The sequence below is a fragment of the Typha latifolia genome, chromosome 10 (genome assembly GCF_019914945.1).
Source record: "Typha latifolia isolate L0001 chromosome 10, TyphaL0001v2, whole genome shotgun sequence".
Taxonomy (NCBI): domain Eukaryota; kingdom Viridiplantae; phylum Streptophyta; class Magnoliopsida; order Poales; family Typhaceae; genus Typha; species Typha latifolia.
This window is the reverse complement of record NC_133095.1, coordinates 4,857,621-4,877,845: the sequence shown is the minus strand read 5'-3', so window position 1 is coordinate 4,877,845 and position 20,225 is coordinate 4,857,621. Positions and strand designations below refer to the sequence as shown.

The 20,225-nt window shown below is 35.1% G+C and overlaps 3 protein-coding genes across 5 annotated transcripts; all 3 read left to right on the top strand.

Moving 5' to 3' along the window:
* Nucleotides 1-409: 409 nt before the first annotated feature.
* On the top strand, nt 410-3,005 carry LOC140796835 (thioredoxin H1-like). Its single transcript, XM_073149979.1, has 3 exons — nt 410-753; nt 2,415-2,537; nt 2,631-3,005. The coding sequence occupies exons 1-3, from the start codon at nt 667-669 to the stop codon at nt 2,763-2,765; spliced, it is 345 nt and encodes a 114-aa protein (XP_073006080.1). The 5' UTR covers nt 410-666; the 3' UTR covers nt 2,766-3,005.
* A 4,140-nt stretch (nt 3,006-7,145) lies between these two features.
* LOC140795963 (BEL1-like homeodomain protein 11) lies at nt 7,146-12,140 on the top strand. Of its 3 annotated transcripts, none has more exons than XM_073148794.1 (6): nt 7,146-7,617; nt 8,113-8,805; nt 9,192-9,568; nt 9,643-9,703; nt 9,812-9,939; nt 11,856-12,140. In XM_073148794.1, the coding sequence occupies exons 2-5, from the start codon at nt 8,245-8,247 to the stop codon at nt 9,920-9,922; spliced, it is 1,110 nt and encodes a 369-aa protein (XP_073004895.1). In that variant the 5' UTR covers nt 7,146-7,617; nt 8,113-8,244; the 3' UTR covers nt 9,923-9,939; nt 11,856-12,140. The 3 variants fall into 3 exon arrangements, with proteins under 3 accessions (XP_073004895.1, XP_073004894.1, XP_073004896.1); XM_073148795.1 differs by lacking the exon at nt 11,856-12,140 and having other exon boundaries at nt 7,147-7,617; nt 8,113-8,172; nt 8,257-8,805; nt 9,812-10,081; XM_073148793.1 differs by lacking the exon at nt 11,856-12,140 and having other exon boundaries at nt 9,812-10,081.
* Nucleotides 12,141-15,933: 3,793 nt separating this feature from the next.
* On the top strand, nt 15,934-20,200 carry LOC140796281 (diphosphomevalonate decarboxylase 2-like). Its single transcript, XM_073149241.1, has 11 exons — nt 15,934-16,130; nt 16,252-16,494; nt 16,666-16,864; nt 17,285-17,348; nt 17,549-17,612; nt 17,697-17,777; nt 17,909-17,995; nt 18,205-18,362; nt 18,496-18,544; nt 19,559-19,680; nt 19,753-20,200. The coding sequence occupies exons 2-11, from the start codon at nt 16,279-16,281 to the stop codon at nt 19,973-19,975; spliced, it is 1,263 nt and encodes a 420-aa protein (XP_073005342.1). The 5' UTR covers nt 15,934-16,130; nt 16,252-16,278; the 3' UTR covers nt 19,976-20,200.
* Nucleotides 20,201-20,225: the final 25 nt, after the last annotated feature.

Genomic DNA, 20,225 nt, shown 5'->3' with positions numbered 1-20,225 from the left:
AGTCTTAGCCCATGCCACCCGTTACTATCTCTGGCTCGAATTGGGCCGGGTTAGAATCGGGTCAAGCTAAATGATCACTTCTAAAGACTCCTAAATGTTAGATATACTACCGCTCAAAATCTCTATATTTTTTTATTATAGAGAATCCCACGGACCAAAAACTTTATTAATGCTACGAAATAGTTACAAAACTAATATGCAATAAAAAAATTATAAAAAAAAAAAGAAAGGGAGGAGAACAGATGAGAACGCAAGAAATTAAATCACCCGTTGACAACGAGCAGAAGAAGTCAATCTAAGGCTGCTCAAAATATTTTTAAAACTTATTAAATAGGATTTTAGAGGAGGCAGCATTTTGCGGTCCACCTTCCTACTACCTTTTTCCTCATTTTCTTTTCTATAAATATTTGCAGAGCTTTCCCGTAGCGTTGACTGAGCATTAAGATGACGCCGAGCCAAAGTGCATAATTGCTGACGTCTCCCTGCCAATTACTTCGCATCGAAGTTAATCCACAGCGTGGGCAATTTGGTAACCTCAACACGCAAGGATCTTGCCTATATGTATCTCTCACACGTTGAGGTGCGAAATCCATCGAGCGTTTTCAACCCTAGAAAGAATTTGATTTCTTAGTTGTGTGTGTGTGTGAGACAGAGAGAGAGGAAGATATGGCGGAAGAGGGAGCCGTGATTGGATGCCACACCCTGGATGAATGGAAGAGGCAACTCGAATCCGCCAACGAATCGAAGAAGCTGGTATGACCCATTTGGCCATTTCCCCCAAATCCCTCCTTTTTTTTTCTTTCTCGCATTTGTTTGTGGAATTTTTGGCATTAAATTAGATTTTTTTTTTTTTTTGGTTGGTTGTATTTCTTCGATCTGGATGATGGGTTTTGCTCGTGATAGCCTATTTGTTGATGGATCTGTTGCAAATTTATTAGATCTGCTTAACTTGGTTTGATATCTTTCTTTTCTAGTTATCTGGTTATATTTTGTGCCTGACCACTTGGTATATGGAAATCTCTAGGGTTTGTTTGATTCAATTTTTTTTGTAAAATTTAGGGTTTCAGTTGGGGATTTTGCATTACTTGTGATGTAAGAACACTTACTATTCCAAATGTTTATTATCACATGGAAATGTTTTGAAAATTGCCCATTGTAGTGAATTATAATGCATATAATTTACTGAATAATTTGTTTTAAATTTTTATAAAATGTTGTTAGGTGATATGTGGTGAATTATCTTAATAAACATCTTGTCCATGAGTAGGTTTTTATGGAGAATTGAGAATAATAAGAGAAGTTGTACATAATATACACATTCCTTTTTAGGAGAATGTGTTAACAATGTTATATATCTAGTTTATACACCATAATTTGGAGTCCAAATTAGTCCTTTATTTTGATTCTTGACCTCCATGTTTTAGGGTGAATCCAAATGGTTTTTTAGGTGAATAAATTTCTTATAGAGGATTGGCTGAGAGTAGCAATTTTATAAATATAATGAAAAATTAAATCTATTTCAAGGGTGCGCATGATATGCAGCTGAAATGAAATCAGGATGGTCATGGCTACACTGCCTAAAAGAATCACTATGTTCCCAATTTCCTAACCATTTTGAGCCTTGTTGGTTTAAGATTGAAACGGTTGAACATTAATACATTTTATTCCCTTGTAGTTTGGTCGAAATATAAACCCCTGAACTTTCCCATATAGTTTTGACCTATATGAACAGCTAGTTTTTGGGTCCAAGAATAACAGTGAGGATTTTTTTTTCCTGTCAAGACTAACAGTGAGGATTTTATTCCCTTGTAGTTTGGTCGAAATATAAACCCCTGAACTTTCCCATATAGTTTTGACCTATATGTAACAGCTAGTTTTTGGGTCCAAGAATAACAGTGAGGATTTTTTTTTTCCTGTCAAGACTGTCAACCTTTTGACAGTTTTGCCCTTTATCTCTTATCTCTTTTGAAATGTTTGAAATTTCCAAAACTTTAGAAATGGGAGGAATTTGATGTGAAAGTAGTCTAAATTAAAGACTTTTACATGGAATTCTTTTTTCAACTGATTACTGTAAACTAAAGTGGATATTTTTTATCCTTCTATATTAAAGCTAACAGTTGTTAGGGCCATTTTAGATAGATCAAAACCATAAGGGTTATGTCGCAATTGCGAGTTCAGGGGCACTTTGAGTTCCAACAGAACTACAAAGCGGTAAAATGTATTTTTTCCAATAAATAAGACACATATATGTGTATATGTTGTTTGTTGATGTTTGTAAGCAAAAACTGATTATGCCTGAAGAAAACCTGTTACAAGTTTCTTATTTACATCGGGTTCTAGGGATTGTATGCTGGCTTTGGTGTGATCTTGATTTTCTCATTGACACGGTAAAACTGATCAAATCTCTGGTATAGGTGGTGGTCGACTTTACTGCTTCATGGTGCGGGCCTTGCCGCATGATGGCCCCAATTTTTGCTGATCTTGCCAAGAGGTTCATTAATGTTGTATTCCTGAAGGTGGATGTTGATGAGCTGAGGGTCGGTTACTTCTCAATCCTTGAATCACAATCTTTTCTATACTTGATTTCGCATTTAAAGAGTTTCTAACGTAGGGTTGTTGTTTGGCGACAGACTGTTGCAGAAGAATGGGAAATTGAAGCAATGCCAACCTTCATTTACCTGAAGGAGGGGAGACTTGTAGACAAAACTGTTGGTGCTGTGAAAGATGAATTGCTGAAGAAGATTGACCTGCACTCAACCAAGTGAAAGTCCTGTGAGATTGCTCAAATAAGGGGTGGTTTGTAGGTTACTTACTTATGGTTGACAAACTGTCTTATATAATCTCAACATTTGCAGCCACCGGTATTTTCTGGTCTGTTTATGGATCTAATGGTGCTAGCTTGAAATAAATTTAAGCTTTGTATGTATGTTGTCTCTGTGATACACACTCCTGTCGTCAACATTACAAATCAAATGTTGTTAACTTGAAAGGTTATTAGCCACTAACGGTGCGTTGAAATTTGTGTAAATTTTTATTAGGATTTGAAAATTAGATAAATTGGGACTAAGCAATCGATTCTATTACCCATATTTTCTTAAATTTTATTATTCTAATAGAGCTGATGAATTGAAAAGTATTTTTTTTTAATTCACTTTTATCGTGTCAAACTTTAAGAAATTTAATACAATGATGTCAAAGATGGTATAGGGAATTAAGAAATGTATTATTTTAAGAATTTTCCTGGGAGAATTAGAGATGTTAAGATTATTAAAACTAGATAAGTTGCAGGTTTACTATTTTATTTTGGTCTTGGTTGGTTGCAAGAAAGTGAAGTAGGCAGTGTATCCTACTTTTAATTGTTTGGTTGAAGGGAGTTAGTTAGGAAGTCATTGACTTCCTCTAAATTGTAGGAGTTTCCTATCTTTAGCCAAATCCACTTCTGGAGCAACGGGAGAGTTCTTTACTTAAGTTTTTCAATCACATAATTCATATTATGTTATTCCAAATTTTTTTTTTTCATATGTATACCTTTCTAAAAATTAATATTTATATTGTTCTTCTTAAAACCTCGGTTTCTTTAGTTTTCTTCTAAGCCCTCTAACCAAACTAATCGTTAAAATTTTTATTAATTTGACTAAAAAGATAATTGCACACTCTTTTCAGTTAATAGTGTTTAGGTCTTTTATATTTTAAATACTAATGATTTTAACTTATATTTGTTAAAAATTAACATGAAAGGTATATATATGCAAAAATTATAATTTTAAAAAGATATACATGTAAATATAAAATTTAGAAGGGTACGCAAACAAATGAATAACTAATTCTTTTATTCTAGTTTTGAAGTTTTAATATCTTTTTTTTATATTTTTCAGCTGCATAATTAAAAAGTAAAAAATATTTACAGTTGCAATCTAACACTTTATACATTAGAAAGTAGTAAACTCCCAAGATCACTTTACTTTTCTTATTTCATGGCAACCAAACACATCATTTATGTAAGGCTGTCAAAATAAACGGGTCGGCTCAAGCTAAGCTCGATAAGGCTCAATCAAGGCTCGAAATTAAATTCGAGCCAAGCTTAATCTCGAACTGGCTTGATCGAGTCGGCTCAATAAGGCTCTCATGCTATATTTTGACATCCATTTAATTTTAGTAAACATTAAAGTGCAGTTTTTTGACGTCCTAGGAGAAGAAAAATGCTAAATATATAGTTGATAGTATACTTTGAAGAGAAATGTGATGAGTATATGATACTGATACTTACTGATGTTGCTTTTATATTATACGCTACTTGTACAAATATAACATCTTAAATTAGGCCAATCCAAACTGCTGAAAAATAAATCTGCAAATATATGCTTTTGTCTGTTACAGTCAACAGGCATGAGAAACAGTTTATAATCCGAATAATCTAATTATTATCCAAATAATTTGTCTAAACTTTTAATAACCTATTTATCACCCGTGTTTTTATTTCTATCCAAATCTGCTTATAACCCGATTGAACTTTCCCTGCACTCGAGAACCAATAAACACATTTAGCCCTTGTTCACTTAATAACTTTTTTTCTTATTACGGAAGATAACTCTTTATTTCAAAATAACAACTAATACTAAAATAATTCAATTCTAGAATACAAATATTATTCACCAAAATGATATATTTATTGCGTCAACCTACTTGATATAAAGATTATTCGTGATAGTTTCATAAAAAATAAAACATATCTTTTTTTTTATCTTTTCTTTCACTTTATATCACATCAAATATAATTATTACACTCTTATTTTAAAATACAAATAAACACAAAATTAGTTATTCCTAAAATAAAACCTCATTTTAAGAATAACAAAATAGAATATCTATTCTAGAATTAATATTATTTCTAAAATAAACCAAGCCTTAAGTATACACAAAATTCTCGTTAGAAAGAAATTAAAAATAAAAATAAGACTTCTCGTGTTAGCATAAATTGGTTCGGATCCTACCTTTTATCATTAGCGAGATAAATAGGTTCAAACTCCACCATTTAGACGTAGGTAGAGGGTGATTTAACATAATTGTGGCATTCAAACAAAATAGAAATGCCAATTAAAAATTAATCAACAAAATAGTAGTCCTTCCTAATTTTTTAATGGCCATGTCCATATCCACTGCGGCCTAAGGGCTACGGTTTCTCTTTAATCGTAACAACTTAGCATTTGGACAACTCCTCAGCTTTTAGCAGCGTTACTAGCCCTATAGACTGTACATATCTACTTCAAAAGTTCATTACATAGGACTAGAGTGAGTTATTTGATTTATTATTAAATTGTAATGTGCCTTTCAAATAATTAAATAATTTGTAAGCCAGCTTGGAGCTAGAGAATCATCACCAATGGGGTTGGCGACATCTTGGAGGGCCCCTTAATACTGCCTCTCTATAGTTGCCCAAACTATTAGATCTTGAAGCCTCGTCCTACCTACAAACTTGTACTCTTGTAAAATTAGTAGGTACCTTTCTTATAACCAAGAGGGTCGTAGGTTTAACTCTAACTCTAAATAATATTGTAGAGAAAATTGTTTGGTGGTTTGGTCGCTTAGCTTGGCGGCTCGACTCGGTTAATAACTCGATAGTACGGTTGGCTTGAAGGAATAGCTCGACAATGCAACGACTTAAAGCAGGTCTTAGCGGCATTTAGTTCGGAGCAATTGTTCAAACACACATAGTTTGAAGCTTAAACTAGACATTTTACTACATTGATTAAAAGTTTAGTAAAACTTAAGTGTATCTATATTTAGGGAGGGTTGGCTCTTTATTCAACCCATATCAAACCTTCTAGTTCATGAATGATCAACAAAAAAAAAAAGAATACTAACCTGACAACCGCCGAGTCTATGTATCCCTAACTTAAGTGTCTTGAGCCATAGGATCTCATGCCCGGTATGGTTTGCAGCTACTCTAAAAGTTGCCCCTCCCTGTAAAATTAAGCTTGTCCTTTAGAATTTGAGTTGGAGCAAACTTCCAACAAAGCTAAACCTAGCCAAGTTGGACTTAGGTCCTAACAAAGTTTACCTGGTCTGTGGGCTTGTTAAGGGATCATCCATCTTGCACCTCTTCTGCACTTGTGTCATTCCTAGACTAGCTTTTCAGGACATTTGGTCCATTGGTTTGATTTATGAAAGCTGGATCAATGGAGATTGGCTCACGAATAATATTACTCACCCTTTTTTAACTGTTCTCTCCTTGGTGGTTATGGAGGTGCTCCTCTGGCATATATGGAAAAATCAAAACAATATTCTCTTCAATAATAAAAGAGAATCTTTCACTGTTGTTTGGAAAGATATATTATATTGGCCTTTGAATATTTTGAGATTCTATCACTCCTATTCCTCCTGGATTGATCAAATAGGAGCCTCTGCCCCCTCTTTAGCCTCATCTCAGTTGGAAAGGCCATCCTCTCTACATTTAAGTCTGATTCACTCTTTTAAGTTAGTGTTCTAAATGGAGTCTGCAAAGCTAATTATATTGCGGATTGACTCACTAATGCTGCTCGGATCATGGGTTAAGATTATACTTGGATTTGAGTCTCTCTCTCTCTCTCTCTCGTTTATATATGTTTAGCCTCCAGTGATTAATTAATATAAGGTTTTTCTTTTTCTTTTTCTTTTTTTTAAATAAAAAGAAAGAAAGAGAGATATGGGGGAGGTGGAGAGAGAGAGAGAGTTGTGTTGTCAGATTTGGCCTTCAATAATTCTGAACAATGTAGAGATTGGAATAGTTAGTAAGATTCATTAAAAATCCAGCATGTGACCACCAACCAGCCAGTTAGGAGGGAACCAATTAGTAGCCTTGGAAAGAACAAACACCAGCAGTTATCATCAAAAGTACAACACCACCAATCTATCCAACAAACTAAACAAGGTGCAGTCAAATCAAATCAAACTCATCAGATGTCAAGAATTTCATAGACACACATCACCATCACCTCTCATCCAAGTTAGCCAAAAGATTTACTTCAAGTGCCTTTCCACCTCTTATTCTCAGTCAGAAAACAGGATGAGGAAAAAAAATTTTGTAAGTATTCTCTTTGTACCTCCAGACAGCATATATAGGTAAAAAGATAACTCCCTTTTGAAAGACTAAGACACCACCCCTCCATTTACTTGCAAGTCTCTTGAGATTCTAACCTGGGCCTCTTCCTCCCTTGCAGAACACAACTTCCAACAAAGTCACAGAGTATGTTATTAATGGAGAGAGAGAGAAAAGAAGAGAGAAGAGAGAGAGAGAGATAGAAAGGACAAAGGCCATTGATTGGATTCAAAGACTCAGAGTCACCACATGATAGCAGGCCATTAAAGCTGAGATTTTTGATTTCTCTGCATGGTGGTTTTTGCTTTTCTGTCAAAGGGGACCATCCTACTAAGCTATGTGCAATTTAAGCCTTTCATTTTTATCTTCGAACTTCTTTTCTCCTCTCTATCTCTATCTCTATCTCTCTCTCTCTTCTTCTACTGTATATATTATTTGAAAGCTGCAAATGGGTATTGGAGCTAAGGAGTTCAGAGTCGTTTGGGAAGCTTGGGTAGTGAAAGTTGAGTGGCTTATGGTGCTTTCCTCTTCCATTACACAAGGTATGCAAGTATCTTGTAATGCGGATGGCCATTTTACTGTAGGATTGAGTTGTATAAATGCTACATCTGCACTTCTCTACTGTTGAAATGATGCTTGGTGTTCCCTATACTCTGGTAATCTTTCTAGTAATTAAGAGCTTGACTCCATGTTGCCTTTGGTGATGTCTTTTGCCTCTCAAGTTTCTGCGACTGTAGGATTTGCAAGGTTTTGATCTATTGCCTTGTGTTTTGATGGATAGTCACACTGTTAAAATGTTAACATTATCAATGTCTCTACTCTGGCTGTGAGGTCAAAAAGGGTATCTAAACTCTACGATCAGGTCTGAAACATAAAGTGCAGAGCTATCCAATTAGTCCTTAGTTTCACAAATTTAAGTGGGTCTAAATTCTCAAAAAGTTTGAGTTCTTCTAGATTCTGAAGGTTGATTTGATTTCCTTCTGAATTTTGCAATTTCTTTTGTACTGATAATTAAGATTTGCATAATTATCTTTCAGGTTGGTCACAAATGTGCAGAAAGTGTTAAACGTTAATGTTATCCAATTTGCGTCCAGTTGGTACTGATCAATTAGCACCCTGCTGCTATTAAGTGCCATTACTTGATCTTCCTTGGACTCACTCATATAATTATGGTTACAAAGGAGCTTGCGAAGGATTCACCGGGAAGTGTTCGACACCAATGCATCGCCCCGGACGTGGACAATCGTCCGATTTGTTCTGATAACTTTGTCTATGCCCTTCATTGGGATGGAAGGAATCAAATGGACCTTGTTTTACCTCTTCAGTCACCAGGGCAACAAGCTGAGGAAGAGAATGAGCATCATGATTTAATTCATGGTCCCAGAAATGAATTGTCACTAACCCTAGGTTCTGATATGGTGAAGCCATTCAAGCAAACACAAGCAAAGTTTATGTGTCCTAATAACTTTAATGGTCAAAATCCAGGATCTTTCAACTCTATTCTTCAAAGTTCTTCCTATCTAAAGCCAGCACAAGAGTTGCTTGATGAAGTTGTATGTGTAAGCAATGCACTTGAGCTCAGTGATGATGAGGAGGTTAGGAAGAATAGACTTGTTGGAATGCTGAATCAAGTCAATGGTAGACATCTTCGACTCGGAGAAAGGATTAATGATCAATATGCAGTCCAGGAGAACAGTGTTCAAGCTAAGCTTATTGCACTGCTGAATGAGGTGCATCTCCACTTCTATGCTCTTTTGCATGCTCAATTAGTTATAATATGTTCTCTGGTACATAAATATATGTCAGTCAACTTTTATCTCAGAACTGGTGAAATGAACTCTTGAGGTTATACTAGTTGCTGAAGACTGTCAATAATAGAGCAGAATCCTTGAGCTATTAAAATCATTATACTGAAATCTTTTGAGCTACTTCTTACAGGAAAAAAAGAAGTTATTATATACTAATCACAGAGATATCAAATTCTTCAAATTATATAGATCCTTGAGTAAGAATTCGACAAATAAAAAGTACTCTAAAAGTTTATTAGCACAACAATTATTAAGTCATATTCTAGATTAGCGGACTTCATTTAATTTTTATTTTCCCTCTCTTTCAGCTCGAAAGCAGATATGAACAGTACTTTCATCAAATGGAGCAAGTAGTTTCATCTTTTGAAGAGGTAATAGGCAGGGGAGCTGCTATATGTTATACTGCCCTCACAATCCAAGCGATGTCTCGACACTTTGCAAACCTCAGAGATGCAATAATCTCTCAAATACATGCATCAGTAGATTCTCGGTGCGAGGAGTATGCTAAGCTTATCAGTGATTGCTCCAAAGACACGTCCCGTGATCAAAGCAGCAGACAGAAGAGGGAGACACTAAGACAACTCGGAACAATCCAGATCCGCCAAGTCTGGAGACCATTAAGAGGGTTGCCAGAAGATTCGGTTGGAGTTCTGCGAGCTTGGCTTTTTGAACATTTCCTTCATCCGTAAGTCTATCTCTCTGATATCATTATTCATTGAGATCTAATCTTATATCTACTCTGACTCTCATATCAAACAGTTATCCTAACGACAACGAGAAGCTTATGCTGGCATCGCGCACAGGCTTAACCAGAAACCAAGTATATTTCCTCCATATATTTTCTTCCACATGATATGTATGCTCTTATGCTTGCAATTTTATTTTCATGAAGCAAAGTTTATTAACTTGAATTTGGTGCTATCCACAGATTTCAAACTGGTTTATAAATGCTCGAGTACGGCTTTGGAAGCCAATGATTGAAGAGATGTACAAAGAGGAGTTTTCAGAGGATTCAAGGGACGTGAGCGTATTTTCTTGACACAACTCTTTAGTAGGGTAATGTGGAAGATTTGTAATTCTTTCTTCTATGGCTTAGTTCATGTTTACTTGGGAATTTTGATCAAATCAGCAGCTGTCCATACCCTTTACATTTAAGATAAGGTGAAGAGATAAAATCTACATAATTTTTAATGCACAATGATCAATCCTCATTTCCTTTTTCTTCTTATTGATATCTTGCTTCAGTTGGAGCTTACAACTAGAGGCACATTCCAGATGGCCACTCTGCTCATTGGATTTTATTCTGGCTAGGGTTATATCCTTTTTATTCTAGTGAGATCCCATTCTTGATAACAACCTCCATTTCAAACTTTCTCAAGGCCTATTATTACATTACATTTGTTTGAACTTAAATCTCAATGCGGTCTACTTTCCACTTGTGATTACAACTTGTTTTTGAACTTCTGCAACTATCAAGCTCAAACTTAAAAACTAAATCTGAAACTGTTTGTGCACCCAATATTAACCTTGAACTTGATCTCAGAATGGTAACCTTAGTTGTACTTGTTCTTGTTCAGTGTCCCACTGCTAACAATTAACATCTCAAACACAACCTTGTTGACCAGAACTGAATCCTGATAGCTGCATTCTTACTCTTCATGTCTATCTACCTAACATGCAAAAGCTAGAAGTTAATTAACATGTTGGCCTTTTCTGAGTGCTCTGCTGGAGGATTCCTTGATTCCCTTCCCTTTCTCCTGCTTAGTTTCTTTTAGTATGTTTACTTCTAATCTTTTTCCTTGTAACTCTTTCTCCGATTAAGTTGTGCCAAATTTATTCTCAGATTCAACTTCTAGCGACACTTAATGGTTTCATTGTTTGAGGAGGAAAAAAATTTTATTGTCACTTAATTCTGATGAACCAAAGGAAATAAATAAGGATCAGGAGATTATAACTTCCCTGCTCTCTAGAATCTTAAAATATTCTAGTTAATTACATCTCAACAGGACTACCTCAGATTAAACTACAGATCAATCCAGGCATTAATAATTTATTGGATTTTCTAGAAATACTTCTACTCTATATCAAGAATATGTCTGCAAAGTGTTATTGATTTTGGACTGGCGAATTAAAAAGTTATAAACCTCCAATTCAGCCACTCTAGAAATTCCACCGCAGATTTATTATCAGATATATATATATATATAGGAAGATGAAGAGTACTCATTCTCCTCTTTGATCCTCTCTAGTGAATTACATGTGAAATTATCGGATATAAGAAAACTTGATGATAATAATAAGAAGATTCACTCCAGATCTCAGTATTTATTTGTAGGCATAGTTCTTTTTTTTTTCTAAAAAAATAATTGAAGTTCTTATTCAAGTAGTATTTCGGGCCTTGCATTTTTCTTTTCTTTTTCTTTTTATTTAGACGCCCAAATTCATTGAGCATCAGATGTAACAAAGATTGGGCACGTTTGATTGCAGTATAAGAAGAAATTATAATTGAGTTAAAATAATGACTTATTTCTGTATGAAGGAATTTTTTTTTTCTAATTTTAATTTAGTCTTTGGTTGTAAAGATAATGATAATAAGTGCTTGAATAAAAATATAGGATAAGATGGTATATGATTGTGATAATTGAGATAAGAAATAAAAATGATTGAATTAATATTATTGCCATTTTTCTTAGTTTAATGTGTGTGTGTATACACTTGTTATTTCTTTTTCTTTTATTTAGAGAAAGATATGAAATAGTTTTAAAATTAAGCATAAATTGTAGTTGTATTTTATTCATGGTTATTTTATAACTCTTGGCTAAATATAATTTACACAACAACCATGCCTATTTTTAATATAGTTTTAATTACAACTTCACTTCTCAAAATTCCAAAGACCATTCAACTTCCTGGACATCTCTCATCTCCTTGCTTCTTTCTCTTTTTTTTTTTTACTTCCGTCTCCATCTCAGACTGCTACAGGATGGCTAACAAAGCTGCTAATAAGTTAGCGCACCTACGACTGGAGCAAGGGTTTGTTTGGCTTCCATTGGAAATTTTAGAATTTTATGTATAGGGATACGTCGGATATCTGTCCATATACCTAAGGTATTTTTACTCCCCCTTTCTGATAATATATTTACCTTTTAATCAAAAACGAAAGAAATAAAGAGCAAGTTGGTCATTCTGTCGGAAGTTGGTGAGATATTCCAAAAACTTATCCCAACTAAAATCGTGGGATAAAGATATTCGAATAATACCGGTTATTTTATTTTATTTTTTTTCTATTCCAAATAGTTATCCGGTTTGGCATAATTTTTTTTTTTATTCCGAAATCTCGTTCTACCAAACCCCCTCCTGTGTACTCTGACCGTCGTTGAAACCTCTGATTCTAATCTGTCGGTGCATTTATTAATAACCAAATCTTCCACCAAACTCAACAGCCAAAGTAAAGATACCCCACGTTTTTCTGCCTTCTAACTTAAAATAAGTCTCTATTTCATTTATTTACAAATCAAAACCTTATATTTGTTGCATATATGCAGATAAGATTATGTCTAAACTTAATTACATCCCTGAGTTAAGTCTATTAAAAAGATTACAAAAATACTCTCATTCAATCCAATGTCTTAACTAATTTTTTCTCTTTTTTTTTGTTCTGGGATTTCTTGTCTAAGGAAGGAGAAGCAATTAAATACTCCAAAATGAGGAGTGTAATAATAGTAGATTCAAACCTAGAATGGGTTTGGAAAGAAGAGGATTTTGGTGAATGTTTCCATGAAATGATAGAGGGGACATGTGTAACGCCCCCACCCGGCACAAAAATGTGCACGCCCACGCGCCTACACGGCGCACGCGACAAGTCAGGCGGGACTGTCACGCAACAGATACTCTCCTGTGCACATATAATCATGACATCATCATATAAAATCTACTGACATATCCATTATCACATAATGCATCACCACATAAATTATACTATTAACCAAATAAATATGTTAACATATGAATATTCTAATCTATAATAATATACACTAGACCACTACATAATCTGGCAGGACCCACACAGGCCACAACAAACCATCAAGATACAACTAAACAACTGATACAAGAGTGGCCATGATTCAACCTGTATCATACAAATTATTGTCTAATATAAAAGAGTACAAATATCAAAATACTGGTACAACTCAATTTCTATATAAACTACCATCTATACCGCATCACGTCTATAGCTTACCTCATGTTTGCTCTAAAATATCTCATCAGGGTATCTCAAGGCGGTATCACGTACCATAATATTTGTGGGGGTTAAAAAGAAAGAAATAAAGAGGGTCATGAGCAAAAGGCTCAGTGAATAGACCTTACTCTGAATTAGTGATACCAAACAGAGAGTAAATCATGTACTGAATAATATGAATCAGCAAGAGCATCATATCATGAATGAGTATATGGATGTATCCTCAATAATATATAAATGAAAAGTAGATAATATGTCATAATTGATAAAAGTATTTAATCCTCGACAATGAGTAAACAGATCTCCATATTATACTATTATTACAATTCTCTCTCAAATATGACACATGATGCATGCCAACTATGACCATTCTATGATATCAAATACAACCATGTATGATGGATATTGATCACTCGATAATCAGGTAACCAAATGATAATGAAATCATATGCATTTCTCAATATCACAATCATCACCGACATCTCGGTATAATATCATCATACTAGACCACTCAGAGCATACTCCGCCACTCGCAAGAGTATCTCAAATATAACCATACTCCGCCACCCGCTAGGGTATCAACATCCGTCCAGACCGGGTACCCTTCCTAGCTGATAAAAATCTCATGAGGATAACTCATCACATATGCCCTAGCGAACGACATGTGTCCAAATGTCTACTGCGCACATAGACTAACGAACTCGGACGTAAGGCCAATAGGATCACGACTATATCGAGCAATCAATCATCCACCAAGCACGTCTTAACCCCCGCGCCCATTCGGGTATCCTCACACCTTCTATCAACTATCCTATCAATCATATTTCATATTTTCCTTCTAAATGATAAATCATATGCATATATCTAGTACGATAATAAGTTAATGTATAACAGAAATTTAGGTGGAATAGGAATCAAGAGAAAATAATGCAATATAGTCTTCAATTGCATCGTCAACACATGCATACTCATGCTAATCTATTACATGCATACTCATGCTACAGGTCAACTCGTTATACAATCATAATAGTAAAATCATCTCCAATCATCTATATATATATCACTAATGTACTCATATCTCAAATTAGCATGATCAAATGCATGATAAAATATGCTCGACTGTAATCATCTCTAGATAAAATCATATAATCATGCTGGAGGCCAAAACATGCATATACATAATATATAATATAACCTAATTTGAGAAAGACGTCTAGGGGATAAGACATCTAGGGGATAAGACTACTCACATCTGATCAGAAGAGACCACTCATATACCCCTCACATCCGGCAACCGAGCGACAACTCATCTTAACAGGGTCCACGGGGTCTCACATAAGAGGTTCGGGATCTGAAAATATTTAAGTAGCACAAAGTTAGTCGTTCATCTAATTAAAATCCATTCATGTAATATATGATGATTTAGTATGTTTTAAAATTTCTACTTATCTTTATAACTAGCTAGATTTTTAATTATAAATATAAATATAAATATAGATAAAAAAAACTAATTATAATCATATCTTGATTAATTAGGGACTATATAATTATTACTTTATAAAATAATAAATAAATACATAAGCCTAGTATTTTATTTGTTACAAAATAATAATGTATAATAAATTATTAGAATTACTTAAAATGTATCTCATAAGTTTGATAATTATAATTTACAAATCTATATATTAATCTAATAGAGATATAAAGAATAAATATAAGTATTACCTATATTTATACCTAATTAATCACACACTCATTATTATCTAGTGCGTGAGCATCGCCCTCATGACTGTAGTTTTCTGATGTCTTCCGCTATATATTCTCTCTAGTTTCACACCTTCCTTGAAGCCACCCTCTCCACCCATTAACCTAGGTTCCTGAGTTGCAATAGGCTATGACGGAAGAGCTTCGGGCCCTTCAATAGATGCATGCATGGGATGTTGTCCCTTGCCCACCTGACATCGTGCCCGTCAAATGTAAATAGATTTTTTAAGGTCAAGTATCATCATGATGGATCCATTGTTAGGTACAAAGCTTGTTTGGTTGCTCAGAACTTTACTTAGAAATACGGGATAGACTATAAGGAGATCTTTGCTCCTGTTGCTCGGATGACCTTAGTTTGTATTATTCTTGCTGTTGCTTCTAGTCTCCAGTGTCCTCTTCATTAGATGGATGTGAATAATATGTTTTTTTCAGTCTTCTTGATGAGCAGATGTACATAAATCCTCCACCTAATTTTTCCCTTTCCCCAGGTCATATCTGCCAACTACAATGAGTTATTTATAGTCTTAAGCAAACTCTTCCTGCCTAGTTTGATCTTTCGTAGAAACTTAGAATGAGTTTAAAGAAAAGAAAGGAGGAGAGATGAGGATTTTAGTGAATGTGTTTTATGAAATGATAAAAGGTCATGGCCTTATTTATACAGAATCACCACATAAATAAATAAATAAATAAATAAAATATAACATCTAATGGAAGAAGGAGAATAAGGAGAATAAGAAGAATGGCATTTTTAGTTTAATTTACCCTCCTCTTTTTTGTTTGGAGTCCCTCGCAAAGAGAAGAGACAATTTTGTGACCTAGAGGAAATAATAAGCAAATGTATTATTAGTTCTTTTAGGAAAAAATATTTGTAATTAACAAATAATATTCTAGTTTTATGTCATGTGCCAAAAGATGTTAGTAATAACTTAAGCCAAGTATTTTTTGCATAAATATATAGCTTGATTTGTAAATATTAAAAAAACAGTCTAAAATAAGTTAAATGCAAATTGCTCATTATAATATAAATATATAATACCTGTCCCCATGCTCCATCTTCTCCTCCTCACTCCTCGCTGTCTCTATTATTTCTTCCCCATAAAAGAAATAAAATTGTTTCTTTCTCAAGCGCGAAAATTTCGAATCCCTCTCCTCTCGAGCGCTCCGCTGCTCTCCCACTCTCACTCAGCGATTGCATCCTAAATCCATTCCTGTTTCCTCCCTCCGTCGGCGATCCTGCTAAAAGGTGATCTCCGATCTCTTTCCGCGACTTGATGTTTTCTTACAGGGAGAGGGATCGAATCCTTCGATCTGCTCTTGAAAGTAGGGTTTTTGTTGAATTGAAGTGTGGATCTGTGACGTTTCAGCTTGGAGAGTAGTTTCTGTAGGCGGAGATGGCGGGGGATTTGCAGAGCTGGGTTCTGATGGCGACGGCGAGATCGCCGACCAACATTGCGGTGATCAAGTACTGGGGGAAGCGCGATGAGGAGCTGATCCTTCCTGTGAATGATAGCGTCAGTGTTACGCTCGATCCGGATCATCTCTCCGCCACCACCACCGTGGCCGTTAGCCCCAGCTTCGAGCAAGATCGGATGTGGCTTAATGGCAAGGTTGATCCCCTTTTCCTCGTTTTCCTTCTTTTTCTTAATATTTTACCTGCTATTTGCTGATGGAGGAATTATCTTTTTCTTTGTTTAGTAGGGAATTTTCTTCTTTAAATGCCACTTTGATTGGTTGTTTTAGAGAATATGTTTGATTTTGTTACTATTGTGCTGGAGTAGGAGATCTCATTGTCTGGAGGAAGATTCCAGAATTGCCTGAGGGAAATCAGGAGGCGTGCTCGAGCTGTTGAGGATGAAAAGAAGGGAATTCGGATCCAGGAAGGGGACTGGGAGAAATTGCACGTCCATATTGCTTCATTCAACAACTTTCCAACTGCAGCTGGGTTGGCTTCTTCTGCCGCTGGCTTTGCATGTCTTGGTAAATAAAAAATCATTCATGAAACTTAGATTTGTTTAACTACTACTTTTTCGTTAGGTTCTACTTCTAATGATAGTTTTGGTGGAAGTAGAAGTAACACGTGAATTCTTATGTGCATCATTTCTGTTGTTTAGTATGATGTCTTGTTCTAGATTAACCACCAGGAAAGAAAAGAATATAAGAGTTTGGAGCCAAAAAAGACAGCAGTTAAAGAATATTGCTTGTAGAGGCCTAATGACACGACTATAGTGCATCATTTTGTGATGTGCTTCATGGAGCCTTCTGAATGGCCATCTGTCTGGGTTTCATTGATCTCATGCAGTTTTCACCATGCAGATCTGGACCAGCTTTTGTCTGATATTTTAAAAAATCCTGTAAAGTAGACATGATTATTTTTTTCTAATATTTTGCTACTTACAGTTTTTACCCTTGCAAAGCTAATGAATGTGAATGAAGATTATGGAGAGCTTTCCTCTATTGCAAGGTGTGTTACTCTGAGGGCAATTCTCTCTTTACCTTATGGTAGAAAAATGTGGCAACTGCTTGCTTTTTACAGTACATGTATACTTGATTTATTTAAAGGAAGCATGTTGTCAAACTTGATATTTCTTTCAGTGATATGTAAGATTTTCTTGCAGTACGCATATTGCCTAGCTTTTACTCTAAACAAATTTTACTATTCAGGCAAGGATCTGGCAGTGCATGCCGCAGTATTTATGGTGGGTTTGTCAAATGGGCCATGGGAAATGTAAGGCTACCATAGGGAGTAATAAGTATAGTTCTTTATATAACAAAATTATGTAATGTTGCCAGCTGATTGTTTAATTTCCAGAATGCAAATGGAAGTGACAGCATTGCGATTCAGCTTGCTAATGACACACATTGGAATGACCTTGTTATTGTCATAGCAGTGGTAAGTAGTCATACTTAGGTTCTCTTTTACTTGGTAAACATGGATATAAATTGCTTTATCAAAAATTGTGCCAGCCACATCTTCTGATTTATTGCTTATAGTAGTTTATATGTCAATCTACAAAAATCCAGGTTAGTTCAAAACAGAAGGAAACAAGTAGTACCACTGGCATGCGTGAAAGTGTTGAGACAAGTAAACTCTTAGAATACAGGGCTAAGGTAGTGTTTCTTTAATCCTGTTCACTTCTTTTAGATATCCACTTTGTGAGAAGATTATAGTACTTAATTGTTAACTGCAGTTTTTAAATTATCCAAAAAATGTTGAGTGGCAGTCAGTAGAAACATCTGATATTGTTTTCCCTCAGTTTGCAACTGCATAGAGAATATTTTTATCTGGTTTCATTCATGCATTTATTGTGCTATTCCAGACAGTAGTTCCAACTCGAGTTTCCGAAATGGAAGAGGCTATTAGAAGTCGTGATTTTGCATCTTTTGCTAGGTTGACATGTGCAGATAGCAATCAGTTCCATGCTGTCTGTTTGGATACTAGCCCTCCCATATTCTACATGAATGATACATCTCACAGGCATGACTTGTTTTTCATTTGTGTAAATTCTTTGTGCTTACTTTGACATTTATATTGCTATCACAAATAATATAAGCTGCTCAAGTGATAATTTTTGTTCTAAGTATAATGACTGTGAACGAATGACTCTCAGGATAATCAACCTTGTTGAGAGATGGAATAGGTCAGAAGGAACGCCACAGGTATATTTGCTCCTTTGACAATAAATATTTTTGTCCTTAAGCTAGAAAAATAGCCTCAGCATTCTGGATATGTGATGAACAGCTGTTTGGGTTTTGGTCTTTGTATCTAACTCTTGTGATAATGATACACTATACATAGGTGAAATAGAGTTGGCTTAAAGATATTTGTCAGTGTTAGAAATGGTTTCTGTATCTTAGGTTTTGAAATTCTGCACAAAATCTCCGATATCAAATGTTTAGTATCTCAATCATCTAAAGAATTATGCAAGAGAACGTCGACATAATTAGTCTCCTTAAATGTAATGAGAATAAATGAATAATCCTACATAGGAAAAGTAAAAAGAAGTCCTCTTCAACAATATGCCTCTTTAAATAGGAAAAACAAGATCCCTGCTCTAATTGCTGCTCCTTGACATGACTCAAATAATCAACACCAGGGTGCATGATAGTGAGCTTTAGTGTCACACCCAAGTTATGGCTGCTTATCTTTGATTATTGAACATAACTCTTGCATAACTTTGCACTTCATTCTCTACATTGAATTAGGCAGAAGATCATATTCTGATTATAGCCTATTTTGGTTGTCTTTATCTCTCTGTAATTCAATACCAGATCAGTTTTGTGATTCTTGCACCTTCAATAGTTTGCATTGTGAAGGGCAAAAAGAAATTCTAGGCACTTCACATTCCTAAGCAACGATGTTATATCATAGAGTATTTATGCTTTTATAACTCTCACTAAGTAAATGGTAATCCAATAAACTTTATTTACGTTATCATTGCATAGAAATAGTTTCCTTTTTCTTTTAGCATAGAGTTTCTTATTCCTCTACATGTTACAAACCTTTATCATCACCAACCTTTATCCTCTTCACGCTGCCGTGGCATAGGACATACAAAATGAAGTGTAAATCCTCCACAATATGTAGCTTTATTATTGCTTTTAGTGTAAACTATTTCAACGTCATGCAAAACTTTGCTCGAACTAACAGAGATATGATCATGCCTATGGCAGGTGGCATACACATTTGATGCAGGGCCCAACGCTGTTCTTATTGCACAAAATCGTAAAGCTGCTACGCTTCTGCTTCAAAGGCTATTATTTTATTTTCCTCCACAAGATAACGATCTGACTAGGTACATTTTATCTTCATTCCCTTGTTATTTTTCCCTACAAAAATAAATAATGCAGTACATTTTTCTTTGCAGCTATGTGCTTGGGGACAAATCAATACTAAATGAAGCCGGTCTACAATCTCTAAAAGATGTTGAAGCCCTGCCACCACCACCTGAAAATAAGGATAAGGCTCCCCATAAAAAATTCAGTGGCGACGTTAGCTACTTCATTTGCACTAGAATTGGAAGTGGCCCAAAGCTGCTTACTGATGAAAACCAAGCATTGATAAGTCCAGTAAGTGGTCTTCCCAAGTGAGCTAAGAAAATGATGTGGTTGCCAGACAAGTTTGTTTTTCCAACAAGAGTGAAGTAAAATTTATCAGTAGGAAATAGTCCTCTGACATTTTAAACTCTTTTTAACGTACTGTCTGACAGAGCGTAGATGATCCAGAGATCCACTCTCGTTTGGATGCTGTACTCTTGATGTATTACCTTGAACTGTTGAGTATCTTAATTTATGATTTCTTAGTTCAGTTCATAATACTCTTTCCGTTTGAGTGATATAG

Excerpts from the sequence above, each read along its gene's own strand:
- LOC140795963 (XM_073148794.1), top strand. The coding sequence starts at position 8,245 with ATGGTTACAAAGGAGCTTGCGAAGGATTCACCGGGAAGTGTTCGACAC. Across the intron at positions 8,806-9,191 it reads TTATTGCACTGCTGAATGAG|CTCGAAAGCAGATATGAACA; the intron begins GTGCATCTCCAC and ends CCTCTCTTTCAG. Across the intron at positions 9,704-9,811 it reads CAGGCTTAACCAGAAACCAA|ATTTCAAACTGGTTTATAAA; the intron begins GTATATTTCCTC and ends TGCTATCCACAG.
- LOC140796281 (XM_073149241.1), top strand. The coding sequence starts at position 16,279 with ATGGCGGGGGATTTGCAGAGCTGGGTTCTGATGGCGACGGCGAGATCG. Across the intron at positions 17,778-17,908 it reads TTGTTATTGTCATAGCAGTG|GTTAGTTCAAAACAGAAGGA; the intron begins GTAAGTAGTCAT and ends ACAAAAATCCAG. Across the intron at positions 17,996-18,204 it reads TCTTAGAATACAGGGCTAAG|ACAGTAGTTCCAACTCGAGT; the intron begins GTAGTGTTTCTT and ends GTGCTATTCCAG.
- LOC140796835 (XM_073149979.1), top strand. The coding sequence starts at position 667 with ATGGCGGAAGAGGGAGCCGTGATTGGATGCCACACCCTGGATGAATGG. Across the intron at positions 754-2,414 it reads CCAACGAATCGAAGAAGCTG|GTGGTGGTCGACTTTACTGC; the intron begins GTATGACCCATT and ends TCTCTGGTATAG. Across the intron at positions 2,538-2,630 it reads TGGATGTTGATGAGCTGAGG|ACTGTTGCAGAAGAATGGGA; the intron begins GTCGGTTACTTC and ends GTTTGGCGACAG.